A 15,618-nucleotide genomic window follows, 5' to 3' on the forward strand; every position below is an offset into this window, starting at 1 on the left:
TACGCAGCTGCTCCTGTGACATCATCATGTCAGAAGCGCACACAAGAATGCGGTACGGATGTCTGCATTGCGCATGCACATCAATGCACAAGTGTGTTATTATTAAACACATTGAAAATTGTACAGTATTGCTCAGCGTCATCAGAAAAATTAAATAAAATAATATTGTAATTTTGTATCTTGTAATCAAGATAATAAATTATCAATAACAGAATTTTTTATTTTTTTTTTCTGGGGGGGGCGTCTCAAGACATGCGTGTGTCCAAAAGAAGACGCCGAGGATGTTTAACGGCTGTAATATATATGCCAAGTCTGGAGTGGCGCTGTAGCGCCGCCACAGGGAGTTAACGGAAAGTGTAGAAGATGATAATGGAAAGCGTAGAAGAAGAATCAGCGAAGAAGACAAACCACTGATCTGAATATTTGATGGGCCAAGACTTTAGAAGCCGCGAGGCCGCCATATTCCTCCATGGCAGGAGGTAAGACTCACGGCGAGGGAGTGCATCAGTGACACCTAGTGCCGGAATACAGTTGTGTGCAAACACTATTCTCTGCAAGTGTTTATCATCGTTAAGTAGGTAAATAACCTTCATTTGTATAGCGTCTTTCAGAGACAAGTACCAACCTTTCTACCTTCCAAGGCAATTTACATCAATTCTGCTGATTGCGGTTTGCACCCTGCAGCTAAGAACAGCACTAGAAGCCATGCAGTCTATTAACTCATTCACTCCCAGCCATTTTTAAAGAGGAATCCCGTTCGCTCCCGGCTGTTTTACTGGATTTTGGCTGATTTTGCCAGACCGACGGAATATTGTCTTCTATTGCTATAAAAACATGGAACCTATCAAAAGAAAGATTAAAGTCTCTTCTTTCATCAGGAAAAAAAAAGTATGTTTCTATCTGTTTCCGTTTACCAGCAATTAGCATTAGAAGAAGGCTAAGTTTCATCAGTTTTCACAAATTTATTTAAAATTGGAAGTAATTGAGCTTTTTTTTTTACATGGCCCTGGTTGCTCTCCTTTGCTCTGCTGCCACCTGCAGGCCGTTTGTGTAATAACTACCATTTCTTCAACCGTTCTTTGCAGTTGAGAGGTCTTTTGTATGCGCTAGCATAAAATACATAAAAAACGTAATAATACGTCTTTAGGAGCAAATGAGTTAACAGACACACCTAGACGGCTTCCACATCACAACTGGTAACTCCCTTCCAAAACTTACAGAAACTTGTGTTTTTCAACAAGGGGAGGCAATTTTATAGATCTAGCATACACAAAACAGCAACGGAACATACAACTGAGTCTCTGATCACATCTCAATTATGCTAAAAGCGGCACGCACACCAGAGTGGCACACCAAAAAACGAGGGACTTGTGTCGCTGTGATGGGACCTACCAAAAGAAAAATGTCTCTTCTTTCATCGGGGGGGGGGGGGAAGTGTTTATCTGTTTTTACGTTTTGTAGTAATTAGCATTAGAATTAGCTAAGTTTCATCATTATTAACAAACCTGTTGAAAATACTTGGAAAAAGAGCTTGTTGCAACATGGACCTGGTTGATCTCTTATACTACTCTGCCACCTGCTAGCCGATTTTTTTTGGTTTTCTTGTTTTTGTAATAACTACTATCGCTTTAAGCGACCACTTCAGGTCAGAAACTGCATCAAAGCCTTCATACATAAACTCTAGCAAACAAAAACCTTTAAAAAAAACAACGTATAAATACGTTTTTGGGAGTGAATGAGTTAATGGAGTAAAAGCTGCGGACTTCCGGGTTTCACACATCAGCGCCGTTTCCGGCCACTGCTGGCCTCGTTCCAACACTCGCACCCGCACCCCCACCCCTGCGCCTCCCAACCATAGGGTGTCTCAGTTACTGGGACGCGGTCCAAACGTCCCAAACAGGAAATTGAAACAAAACTGATGTATGAAACCCGTGAGTTTGAAGTCCCGCCTCCTCTGTGGCATATACCCAATACATCTCTACAACTAGGTACTGTACTTCCTTCACAGCATGCAAGTCGGCAGCAGCTCTTCCAGGACCATCACGTTGCCCAGTGGTGCGCCGCAAGGCTGCGTTCTCATCCCGCTGATCTTTACGCCACCAAACCTCGACAGCGTTCCTATCAAGTACATCGACCACATCATAAAGTCTGCAGATGACACAGAAATTGTGGGCCTCCCTACTAATACTGGTGAGATCAACTACAGGAAGGAGATGAGCCAAATGGTCCACAATCTCGTCCTCAATGTAGAGAAAACTAACGACATTGTTGAAGACTTCAGAAGTTGTTCACAGCCCACACACTGAGGATGAAGACTCTGCAGCCAATAAGAGACATTTTTCACCTGCATAGCCATCAGCCATCATCACTGGTGACACCGCCCACCCCTCACGCTCCCTCGTCAGCCACCTGCCGTTGACATTGAAGCAGCATTGCCTCAGGGCCATTCAACAGATTCACACATGAGGCTGTCAAGGCAGCTGAACTCTGTCCACTACGTCTGCCATCTGCCACTGGACTATAATACACACAACTTTTTGTGCATTTTGCTATTCTGTGTTCAACAGAAATGCTGCTGATACATTACAAGGAAGCCACACAATCCACACATATTTCTTTCAAAGTTGGCACAAAAAAAGGTTGTGGATCGCCGCATAAGTGTCTTGCCTGGCACTTACAGTTCGATTGCTGCACATTTCTCATTAGAAGGACCCGTTTATTGACTTTACATTAAATGTAAATGCTAGACGAACGGCGAGTAAAGTTCACAGACGCCTTCATACATACACGCAACGGCTAACTTTAAACCTCGCACGGCCGCGCTGTTTGCTTTAGCTTTCTGGACGCAGTCAGTCCGTCAATGGTTTGCAGGAAGCGCGGGTGCAGAACGAGGGAATACCTCCGAGAGGAGACGGCCGCAGAAAGGAGTCATTCAAAGCTGGAATGACAAATAGGTGAGGCTGTTTACGCACGGCGTGTTGACTTAACTGGGCTGTTTGGCTTAGTGGCTGGTTGGGCATCTTGGAATAAATCTGCAGCGCTCCTGCGCAATCGGGCTTCATTAAACAATATCAAAACTGTTTTTTGGTGGTTGGGCAGGGGAGTGTAATTTACCGGAATGTGATGAGACTCGTTAGCGGCTGAGGTCACGGGCACAAATTGAGATGCTCAAACAAACTTGTTTTTTTTTTTTTATTTGGAGAAAGTGGGTTTGAAAAGTTGGCCTTATCGCTACCATGTGCGTTACAATTGCGACCAAAGGTTCCTGGAAAAATCCGTCTCGAAAGCAGTGTGAAGCTTCAAATGGCCAACTGCCGTTTTATGTGACGTCACACTAGATCAGGGGTGTCAAACTCATGTTAGCTCAGGGGCCGCATCAATAAAATAATGATAGATAACTTAAAAACAATTGCCGGCAAAGATGCACAAATATTCGTTATTTGTGGGCCAGCCCGAAATTACGGAGCTCAACTGTCATCATATTGTTCCGAAAAATAACACAAATGCAAATGGAACGCAGCAACACTGAGTTCTGGATGTGTTAAATCGACCTGTTTTGCATATATATTGTTCCCAGAATGCATTGCGTGGCGCAGTTAATGACATTATAAGGACACTAATCCTTGTTATAACTATTTGTGTTATCAGTCATTGAATTTGTGTCGTATTTAACACTTTATGTTGGTCTATGATTAATAATAATAATAATAATAATAATAATAATAATAATAATAATAATAATAATAATAATTCAACAAACCGTAAATTTAAGTTGTGCGTAAAATAATTACATCCAGGATGATGATTCCCCGTACAAGTTGCATTTCTCATCTGAGGACTACTTGTGAAATTACAAATTTATGTTTTGATTGTGGCCGGCTGATTAATTAGTCCCGACAATCCAATTTTATTTTATTCTTTTTACTTTACAAAATCATCTCACGGGCCGGATTAAACTCCTTTGTGGGCCTGCTCCGGCCCACAGGCCGTATGTTTGATACCACTGCACTAGACTCACACAATATAGTTAAAATGACAGAAGAATACGCTAGCAAATCCAAATCCTTCTTTTGTGACGACACCGCTATGACATGACTGGACTGGCCAGCTGGCAAACAGGACAGATGCCCGGTGGGCCGGTGATTTTTGGGGGAGATGCAGTGAATTTTTATTATTTTCCTCCATTTTACCCCAAGAGACTGGCCTACAACTTTAGCGGGATTAGTTAATTAATCCACTTCGAATATAGCTAGCAAACTGAACCAACATCAGTCGATATCAGTGGCAGATCTATGTTTTAGATGGGGTGGTCAGGAGTCGGGCCCTGCGCTATGACAACCCAACGAGAGCCGAAGTGGGACTCATTTTCAGTTTCATGGCTCGGACAAGTCCAATTTAGTTCACAACAACTGAATGAAGATCAACAATTTACCCGTATTAACTCATTCGCTCCCAAAGACGTATTTATACGTTTTTTTTTGTTTTTTTTTTAAATGTTGTTTTATGCTAGAGCATACAGAAGGCTTTGATGCAACCTCGGAACTGAAGAGAATGGTTGAAGCAATGGTAGTTATTACAAAACCGGCCAGCAGGTGGCAGCAGAGTATAAGAGATCAACCAGGCCATGTTGCAAAAACCTCTTTTCCCTACTCGTTTTCACCAGGAATGTGAATAATGATGAAACTTAGCTATATTCTAATTATAATTGCTGCAAAACAGAAACAGATATAAATATACTTTTTTTTTCCTGACTCTAATCTTTGTTTTGGTAGGTTCCATGTTTTCATAGCAATAGAACACAATAGTCTGGTGGGCCTTGCAAAATTTGTCAAAATTTAGTAAAACAGCCGGGAGCTAATGGGGTTGGGAGTGAATGAGTTAACATACAGATGAAAAATAGCTTCACATTTGACCAAAAATACAAATTACAATTAAATGTGCAAACAAGATTACAATCACTGTTTATTTGAACAAGTATGAGAACATAAGTAGTTAAAATGGACGCAAAAAAACAAGGCAGATTCATGAACTGCTGTTAAGTCAGCAACATTTATTTAGCCCGCTAACACGGCACTTCCTGTTAACTTAGCGGACTGTCGCTAACTTCACAATCACACAGAGGCTTTCCCAGCATGCTTTGTAAGTAACTCTTGTGACTCTTTTTAACTCTTTTACTGCTACACGTTATCAAAAAAAACTTTTCAAATGATAAAGGCTTTGATCAGTCACGCCATCCTTGAAAACGTTCGATTTCATCAGATTCCGTCATGTTTCATTGTAATTTCATACAAATTGAGCCCATTGAAAAGATACAATGCTGCCATCTGCTGGCCATAGTTAGTGAGTGTTTTTGATTCCACCACCCATTGACCAGGCAGCGCTGCACTTAGATGTTGTATTGCCCATTGATAAAAAAAAAATAATAATAATAAAAATACATGTAATGTTTATGGCACTAATCGTTATTAAACGTTTTTGGCGGTCAAAGAGTAAATAATAATAAGTGTTATTTTGTACATACAGGGTGTAATAGTTACAGTGGTGGTGTTTATAGTCGTGTGTATTTAATAGGGGTGTTAAAAAAAATCGATTCGGCGATATATCGCGATACTACATCGCGCGATTCTCGAATCGATTCAATAATCGGCAAAATCGATTTTTTTTTTTTTTAGGATTCACACCTTAAGCATGGAAGAATGTTATATGAACGGAACATTAAGCCTTAATATTTTATTTTAATGCTGTTCAAACATGAAACAGATTACAACCTCTATAAGACTGAAATTTCAGATTAATAAATAATACATTTTCATATAAATCTTACACTCTACAAGCTTACTGATTAGTATTTTCTAAATTTGAATGAAAAAAAATCGCAACAATCGACTTATAAATTCGTATCGGGATTAATCGGTATCGAATCGAATCGTGACCTGTGAATCGTGATACGAATCGAATCGTCAAGTACTCGGCAATTTACACCCCTAGTACTTAATTATTGCTACAACCAGTATTAAATTATTGGACCTGTCTGGCCTGTAGAGTTCGTACATTTGTATGATAATTGCTTTGCGGTATGCAAATGAACATTATTTGCTGATTTCACAACAAATCTGTGAGTTGGAATAGCAGCCCGAGCAGCGTATAAAGCAGACCGGCACACCAGGGAATCACTAGAATGTCCAGATTTCCAGTCCGGTCCTGAACCCATCGCGCTTGTCCTCATTCGGGTCATCGATGAGGTGGATGGAGCCTATCCCAGCCCATACAGAGGGGCAGTCAATCGCAGGGCACATGAAAACAAAGCTACGGAGAGTTTCAAAAGTCAAGTGCGGGAGGAAGCTGGAATACTGAAGGAAGTGCACAAAGGATGGGCGGAGCCAAGATTCGAACCCAGTATGATCACGCATATGTGCTAAGCAATCGTGCCGCTGCCAGGACCATTGAACAAGAATTGGACCAAAGCATGGTCAACGACTAACAGTATTACTAACCCAAAACTTAATAACTGAGAAGCAGACGTGACAACCACTGATCCCACCATGTTGCCTTTCATTCCGACCTATAGGGAAACCGGTTTATCAATCCAAAATGAAGCACACGTCAACAGACCACAAACTTGACTAGTGACTGATTTGTAGCATGTTCATTTGACGGCAAAACTCCATCCGCCCAACAAAAACATATTTAGTTCAACATTTTCCCTGGATCATGTCAACTATTTGCTCCATCAACATCCTTTCTGACGCACATTGCCACTTTTGATACATTTGGCAAGGCAGGCCGGCAGGACGCCCGCCGGCAAAAGAAACGGGCGCTATCTCCACCGGCAAAGTGAGCGATAACCTGCAGCCGAGCAAAGCGGGCCACGCGCCGAGGGTGCCCCGTCGGCTTTTGACGTGCAAACACAGGCCTCGTTTGTCACGCACAAAGGCCGTCTTCATTGGGCGTCGTGGTATTTTTGTCTTGTGGCCTAGTGAGGATACGCGGTCTCCCGCGTATCTCCCACCGAGTCCTGGAAGAACCCATGCGGTATTTGGAAGCTATGCACTAAATCAGTCGTGCTTTTAAATTAAGCGTGAGGACGAAGAGGAGGGAGAGAAGCAAGCGGGCGAAGGGTGCGTTTGAAATCCTTTTGGCAAGGTTGGAAGCAAACGAGTTGGAATGTAAGGGGGTTACTGAGGTCAAATCCGTCAGGGGTGTTCAAACTGCATCCCGTAAGTGACAAAGTAAAAATAATTGATACAAATCTCCAAAACTTCCCAAGAACTTCAATTGGCCTTTTTTTTTTTTTTTTTTTTTTAACTCAATTAGTGCTTCATGATGTCAAATGAAAGAATTCGAATTTGAGCCTCCTAGCTCAAATGGTTATCGAGTTCTGCTCTTCAAAATTTGGAATTGCACACTAAATTTTAGACCATATAAAAAAATGTTCTATGTAGCCCCAATATTCTAAATATAGTATTCTGGTTAATATGGCATTAGTGGGAATATGAGTTACGCAGCAAAATCCAGCAGTTTTTATTAGTGTTGTTCCGATGCCGTTTTTTTGGCCCCCGATACGATACCGATACCCAGCTTTGCAGCATCGGCCAATACCGATACCATACCGATACTTAAGGGTTGTTTTTCCTCAACATGAAAAAGCTGTCCTGCCATTGGTTCAGAGCATTCAAGGGCCAATAGAATATCTTAGATCGGCATGCTGAATGTCATGCACTGCAGTTGCAGTGTTGCGCCACTATGGAGGTGCTATATTAACAGCAGTGCACCAGAAAGACCTGAAGCAACAACCGAAGAAGAAAAAGTTTTTTGTTTTTTTCCCCCTGTTTTTTAAACTTTAAAATAAGACTGGTATCGGTAATCACCCATCATAGTCAGGGTGATACCACCTCTGCCTCAATTTGAGTCAGGAAACCTGATTCGATTTATAAATGCAAGTGGTAGGTTTAGTTTTTTTATTTTTTTAAAGCATTTTATTTTATTTTTTTCAATTTTAGATTTAGTTATTTTGTTATTTTTTGTTAACTGTTATAACCTTATTTCAAGGTGAACGCTGTATGATGCATGTCAGGCCACTAGATGGTTGCGTCACTTTGAAAGCCTGCCACATTAACTCATTCACTCCCAAAAACGTATTTATTCGTTTTTTAATGTCTTTTTTTTTTTTTTTTTTAATGCAAGAGCATACGGAAGGCTTTGGTGCAGCTTCTGACATGAAGAGGTGGTTTAAAACAATGGTAGTTACTACAAAAAATGGCCAGCGGGTGGCGGCAGAGTGGGATCAGCCAGGGCTATGTTGCAACAAGTTCTTTTTGATAGTGTTTTCACCTGGAATGTGAATATCAATGAAACCTGAAATCTGCATTCGAATGCTAATTGCTATAACACAGAAACAGACACAAATATATTTTTTTCCTGATTAAAGAAAAGAATAATGTTTCTTTTTGTAGGTTCCATGTTTTGATAGCAATAGAACACAATATTCTGCGGGCCTTGTAAAATCAGTCAAATGGACTTTTAGAACATTTGAGTAGATAATTTGAGTTATTGCACTAATGGGTTTGTTCACCTGTTTGGCCCATTTGATTTTTTATTTTTTTTTTGAAGGGGACTGATGATTCCACTTTATCACTCAAGTGTTTGCACAAAGGCTAGCCAAGGAAAGAACAATCACACCTGACCTTAGGAGGGCTTCAAAGCGGCACACGAAGGTCACGCTTGAGAGGTGGAACATCGTTGAGGAGTGGGAAGAGGAAGAGGAGGTGGGAGGGAGGGAGGGGAGCCTGTTCCCGCCGGCTGCATTTTGTCACATGTGACATGAGGAAGTAAAGACGTGAGCTGGAGCAAGTTGTGCAATGTCACGGAGCCCGCAGGAAGCCGCCGCGCTCGACTTGTCCAATCACGTCAGCGTTAAAGCCGCGGGGTCACCACGCCGACGGTCGCGGCCTTTAATATGAATAGCGGAATAAGCAGGACCCCCCCCCCTTACTTGCACTTTATACGTTAGAGCCTGGCTAGGTAGAAGGGAAACAAGGAGTAAAAACGCCACATCTCGGTTCAGCAATCCAATTGCTGCTTCTCAAGCGTCGCTGTCACGCTCCCGCTCACGTTGTGCCGGCAAATACCTCTTCAGGTTCCGCAAGGTTTCACCCACGGACATGTCCGTATACAATGTCAGCATAACCGACGGGCGTGATTCTTCATTTCAGTTGCTGCGGTCCAGCGATGCTCACGGAGGTTCTTCCGACCATAAAAAACGTCTACAAATACCACGGCCCGTTGACAGCAACGGTAGAGCTGAGGAAGAAGCGGAGAGGAGATTGAGCCACAACATTAGGGACACCTGCATGAACGAGTCGCTCAAAAGGAAAACAGACGATAATAATAATAACGATAAGAAAAAAAGTTTAAGAATAAAGTAATAGTATTACGAGACTAAAGCTGTCTGTTTTTTGAGGAAAACAATATCTCAATATTTATAAATTGTATATTTTTTAGATGACCTCAAAATTGTGAGATTGTGAAGTTGTGCATTTTAAACAAACAAGTGTCAAGTATTATAACAATAAAGTTGTATATATTAGACAATTTTTGTAAAAGTGCATATTTTGTAAGAATTATGTCATATTCAAGAATAGTCATATTTAATTACAAAAAATTTTGATATTTTCAAGATTAAATTCACATGAAAATAGAGTTGTACTTTTTTTTTTGGGATTAAAGTTGTTTGAGAATAAAGACAGATTTTTATTTTTATTTTTTTTGGGGGGGGGGGGTTCTGATTTTCGACACAAGTCCAATACATTCAATAATCAAGATTAACGTAATAGTATTAAAAATTGTGTGTTTACAGGAAATATATTTTCATTTTGAAAATTAACGTAATTATATTGCACAGATGATGTACATTTTGCAGAATAAAGTTGCATTTTTTTTTAAGGCAAAGTAAAAGATTTGATTTTAAAGTTACATTTTTTAGAATAAAGCTGTAATATTTTCTAGACTAGACAATATCCTTTGATTTTTTTTTTTTCTATATTAAAAGTCCGATATTAAAATGAAAATGTACTTAAATTACACGCAAAACTCCCCATAGTGAAAAAGTGAATATGTGTATTGGAATATTTTGGGTAAATGTGTAAATTTTCTTTTTTGTAGGGGGCTAGAAACAAGCAAATTGCAGATTTCTATCTCAAAGTAACAATGGACATTTGGTTGTAATAAAAAAAAAAAAAAAAAAAAAAAAAAAAAAAAGATACAATTTTGATTACTGCTTTAAAAAACGTAACTGTATAAAATAGACAATTAGTTACTTCAGTTAGGATTGTAACGAAAGTTGCCTTTACATAATGCAATCAGGATCAATTTTATGTATATATTATATATATATCATATTTTGGATTATCCCTTGAGAGGGTTAAAATATTATAGTTCATCCATAATACTAAACAAAGTGCAGTGTCATTCCATTTGTAAAGGCTGAATTGATCATGTGGTCCACATACCGTGGATTTGTTTTCTTGTCAATGGCGCCCTCTTCAGGAGAAAGCTCAGCGATGCTGAAGCTGGCCTGAGTTTCCATATCCTGTGAAAGTTGCAAACAGTTAACATTAGGGCGCATGCTTGCTGTAATCTTGCATTATATGTTGTCGTCACCTTGACGGTGAGCTTCTGGATTTTCCCCTCCAACTCTTTGATGGTGTCCTCTTTGTCGGCGACCACTTGGTACAAGTTCTGGATGAGCGCGTTCTGCACGGAGAGCTCGCTGCTCGACGGCGCGACCGTGTTGGGCTGGGCCGACGCGTTCTGCGCCTCCAGTTGTTTGGTGAGATGAGTCAGCATCTCCTGCATCTGGGCCTTCTCCTTCTGCAATGAAAAAAAAACAAAAAAAAACGAAAGACAGTTATGATATGAAAACTAGTTAACCCCATAATTGCGGTGGACATATTACATATTTACATATTTGCATGTCTAAACCAATCAAACTGCATAATTTGGATGATGTAAACACTTCTGGTTCATGATTGGATGTTAGCTAACCAATCACAATCACAAGTTGATTGGCATGATGGTCATGTTAAAAATGTCACATATAATCTTGGTAAGTTTACAATATGTTACAGCCTATTCTCCACTATAACAAATAAAAACATGACATAACCCCTACATTTTTTTCCCATGTTCTTATGTGGGCAAAGAGTCAAAATCAGGAAATTACTGTAAATAAATAAATAAATACATAAGTAAATAAATAAATAGACCAGCCGGAAAAATGCGGGTCTTCAGCCAATACTGTACAAGAAACAGCTCTCTGTATGACAATAATAATCACTGCATGAATTAGTTCTATAATGAACTGCACTTACTTTTACTCTTATTTTGTGATATTTATTTTGATACAAAAAATAAAATAAAATTTGAAATATGCATGGGAGGGGGGCTCAGATAGAATACAAATTATTTTTATTTTTTTTTTTAAATTGAACTTTTTTTTCAATTGAAAACAAAATCTAAATATATTTTAAAAAAAATAAAGCAATTTATTCACAAAAAAATATGTTTTTATATAAGAAATTAAAACATTTTATCTTTCAATTTTTTTTAAAATAATTTAAATAATATTTTTTAAACTAAAACCTAGGGGAAAAAAATACAGAACATTTTACTTTTTTTTTTTTCAAACTAAAACTAAAAATTACAACCCTTTAATATATGAACATAATACAATCCAACATGTAATATGTACCTTCAAATGGTGTGACTATTTTTATTAGTACACATCTTTAATTGAAACATGAAATGTTTTTATTTTATAGAAATGAAACAGGTACTACTGCAACTCTAAGTTATGCTATTATTTTAATATAAAACACTTAAAAAGATCTTTTAATATTTTTTCATAAAAAGTAAAAACCTAATTTGAAAAACATTTTTTTTTTTTTTATGTATATTATAAATCTAAATACTTGGTTGAATTCAACATTTTTTTAGTTGCTTCTATTGGACAGCAATGAAATCACTTTTTTTCTTCTTTTTTTTCCGAATTGCATGACAGGCCAGCTCAAACGCTCTTGCGGGTCTTTCTGCAGCCCACGAGCCGTACGTTTGCCACATCTGTGTTGCCGCCTTACCAGCAGAGCTTCCACCAGCTCGTCGTCGTGTTTGCTTTTCATCAGCGCGGCGGAAATCTGAGCAGCCTTCTCCTCCGACAGACATTTGATCCTGGCCTTGCAGCCTTCCAGTTTCTTCTTCACATCTTCGTGTTCCTTCTGAAGGGCTTCATAGCTGGCCAAGATCCTCTGCAAAACAAACAAGGCGGGTTTCTTTTATGATTCATATGGAAATATGAATGCCATAATGCACGCAGACACCTCAAACGCTTCCTTCTTCTCCTTCTCCATCGTGCGGATGAAGTTGACGTTTTTGCCCTGAGTTGGGATTTTCGAAGGTTCCTCTTCCACGCTATGCGCATTTGACCCTTGCGTCGTCGCCCTCTTCAGCTGCTGGTCAAGGTCACGCACCTGTCGCACACATAAATAAATAGGTGATCAAACGTAATTTACAAATTCTTAAATATAAAATCAAATCTGCGGGGTCTTACTTATAATGTAAAAAAAATAATAATAATAACTTTACCCTCGCCTGAAGGGCCAGTATCTGTTGCGCACGTCCTCGAAAGCTCCCCGCGCAGCTCAGTAACTGCTGAACGTTGGCGTCGTCCCCGACCTCACTCGCAAGAACCTTCAACATTAATAAACACAACATGAGGACGTGTGCAAAATGCGTTTGGCGGCCACAAGAGGTGAAATGATGTGCACCTTATGAGCCAGTTTCAATTCTTGCTTCAGAAACTGAATCTGGTTGCGATGCTCGGTGACTTTGAGCTGGGCGGCAGATAATTTGTCCTTCAGGGACTTCATCGCGGGATTGTCCTGGTTTGACGGACAAAGCGATCAGTCGTGCTTGATGAGGGTGACATGATTACACAAGAATACTTGAAGTTACTTTAGAATCTCCAAGATTGCAAACAACACGTTTTCCTGATATACAGTAAAAATGTGTTTTGTCAAAAAAAGAAAAAAAAAAAAAAAAAGGAAATAAGATTTTAAAAAAAATTAAAATGCATGAGTAAAAAGGTCAAGAAAAAATACTGATTTATAAAATTACAGAAAATGAAGCAAAAAAAGAAAAGCCTGTAAAATTCAGTTGATACTTGCTGAACTGATCTCTCACGCTGTACGTGCTAGGATAAGCGCGATATTGTGATATCATGATATTAAAACTGCCACAATATCGCCGTCGTCATGTTCATATTTAAATGCAACACACCTGTTAAGAGTTAGTCAGGCTGATTTCCATTTGTTCTAGCACCCTCTGGTGGCTAGTTTTTTAGTGCAATTTAATTTTCATTAGGGATGTTTTGGCCCTTCTATGTTGAAAATTTACACTAATAGTCAGATGAAGATGAACATAATATGCCTGTGAAGCAAGTCAATATATGGAGGAACTCAATGTGTGCGTGCATTAACAACATAACATAATAATAATAACATAATGATAATAATTAATAAAACTGCGAGTGACTGGGAACCAGTCCAGGGTGTACCCCGCCTGATGCCCAGAGCCAGCTGAGATAGGCTCCAGCACCCCCCACGACCCTTGTGAGGAATAAGCGGTCAAGAAAATAAATGGATGGATGGATAATAATAAAACAATGATAATAACATTACATTGCTGTTATGTACAAAAGCACAATATTGTGCTTTTTTTTCCAAGTAAGTGCTCTTTTTTTTTTCTTTTTTACTTTTTTTTTTTTTTTACAATATTGTGACCTTTTTTAACTCATTCACTGCCATTAACGGATATACACGTCAATGGGAACGGAATTGACTTAACTCATTCACTGCCATTGACGGATATACACATCAATGGCAGTGAATGAGTTAAATACCACCAACCTCCTCACAATATCGTTATAATTATCATATCGTGAGCTTCATATCGTGATAATATCATATCGTGATGTTTGGATATCGTTACAAGTTTTGGGCAACTTTTTTCTCCACAAGATAGGGAACTCACATCAGAGGTTCTTCTATCTGCATGGTAATCACAGAAATAACTTACCCCATAATCTTTCGAAGAGTTTAGCTTCTGCGTATTGAAATCAGGCTTTTGTCCCGATACTGAGAGCAGAGCAGCCTGCAGCTGTATGAAGAAGTAGAGCGGAAATAAACTAAATATAAATGACATACTTCAATTAAATGACATCAAAACCAACCTGCTCATCAAGCTCCTTGATTCTATTGCTGTTTTGTTTTGATTTAGACTTCTCTCGCTCTACTTCAGACGTCAACTCTCGGTTCTTCTTGGACAACTCCACGATCTTGACGGCGGCCATGTCGCCTGCTATGCCCGCTACGCCTAGAACACAACATTTTGTTTTCTATTCAGATGCAATATACAGTACTTATTATCATAACAAACATACCCGCCAAGGCCAGCACTCGATCGTCGTCCAATTTCTTCTTCATGTGTTTGATTTCTAAGTCCTTTTCAGTCAGCAGTTTCATCAGACAGTCGTTTTCATCCCTCATTTCCCTCAGTTGGTTCAACCAACTCTCCTCCTGCAAATGTCTAATGAAAACAATCACTCACTATGAAAACATAGTATACAACAAGTGTCAACATTGTCATTTTATGGACACTGTTATCCCAAATTGATGGAGATAAAAAAAATATATATATATATAGCTTGTCAAATTCAAGTCAAGAAGTTTAGGAGTGCACCAATCACAATTTTTCGCCCGATCACTGAAATCTGCCCTGCCGATCTCGATTTTTGCCAATCCTGATTTTTTTTTTTTTTTAACCATAATAAGCATGCCACCTTCAGTGTTCTAATATTGTTTTATTCAAAAACATTGAACAATGTCTGTGAAATAATGCAATTTGTTTTAACTACTGCACATTTTAAGTATTTCTCTCAAATGAAAATAAAAGCCTATTAATCATCTCAGCAGAAGATGATACTTTTCAGACCTGTGAGGAGAGAGAAGATCGGTGGGAAAGATTGGTTTATTTTTAAGGGATCGGCCGATCACGGAAATCGATCGAATTTTTGTATTGTTTAATCCCGAGTTGTTCACGTGGTTAAAATATTTAACCCAGAAAGTTCTGGTAAACACTTGCAGTCTGCAGATAAATCCAGTTACCAGTTATAAAATTTGAAAGAGAGTGATGACTTGAAGTTACGGTAGGCCTATAACTCACTTGGTTTTGCATTTCCCTCGGAAAATGAACTCTAACCACTTACGACAGCTTGTAGTTTTGAGCCCGGAAATTATATATGTATATTTTTTGTTCAAATGAACAGAAATTATTTTCCCTGGAAATGTCATTATTTACTGTCAAACTCACATGTTGTAATCCCAGTCGGTAGTTCGGTTTTGCATTGTTTTACTTAGAAAAGGTACCCTAGCCGCTTTCTGTAGTTAGCTTCGCTACCTTTTTTTTTTCTTCTTTTTTTTTTTACGAGACCGAAAATAAAACACAACAGACAAATTTCGCCCGTTTCATGACCACTCCCAGGTATGTTCGCTTCAGTTGCGCAAA

At 39.0% G+C, this 15,618-nt stretch overlaps 1 protein-coding gene across 1 annotated transcript; it reads right to left on the reverse strand.

The window, feature by feature from the left end:
* Positions 1-7,937: 7,937 nt before the first annotated feature.
* On the reverse strand, positions 7,938-15,613 carry LOC144017292 (coiled-coil domain-containing protein 13-like). Its single transcript, XM_077518688.1, has 11 exons — positions 15,424-15,613; positions 14,495-14,640; positions 14,285-14,427; positions 14,131-14,211; positions 12,822-12,935; positions 12,640-12,744; positions 12,375-12,524; positions 12,135-12,302; positions 10,660-10,869; positions 10,509-10,588; positions 7,938-9,300 (listed from the first exon to the last, which is right to left on the reverse strand). The coding sequence occupies exons 1-11, from the start codon at positions 15,456-15,458 to the stop codon at positions 9,264-9,266; spliced, it is 1,269 nt and encodes a 422-aa protein (XP_077374814.1). The 5' UTR covers positions 15,459-15,613; the 3' UTR covers positions 7,938-9,263.
* Between the last annotated feature and the right edge of the window lie 5 nt (positions 15,614-15,618).

The sequence above is a fragment of the Festucalex cinctus genome, chromosome 1, assembly GCF_051991245.1.
Source record: "Festucalex cinctus isolate MCC-2025b chromosome 1, RoL_Fcin_1.0, whole genome shotgun sequence".
Lineage (NCBI taxonomy): Eukaryota > Metazoa > Chordata > Actinopteri > Syngnathiformes > Syngnathidae > Festucalex > Festucalex cinctus.

Coding starts and splice junctions, on each gene's coding strand:
- LOC144017292 (XM_077518688.1), bottom strand. CDS start 15,458: ATGCAAAACCGAACTACCGACTGGGATTACAACAT. Junction 14,212..14,284: donor TCAAGGAGCTTGATGAGCAG/GTTGGTTTTGAT, acceptor TTCTTCATACAG/CTGCAGGCTGCTCTGCTCTC. Junction 10,870..12,134: donor AGCTGGTGGAAGCTCTGCTG/GTAAGGCGGCAA, acceptor TTTTCATTGCAG/AAGGAGAAGGCCCAGATGCA.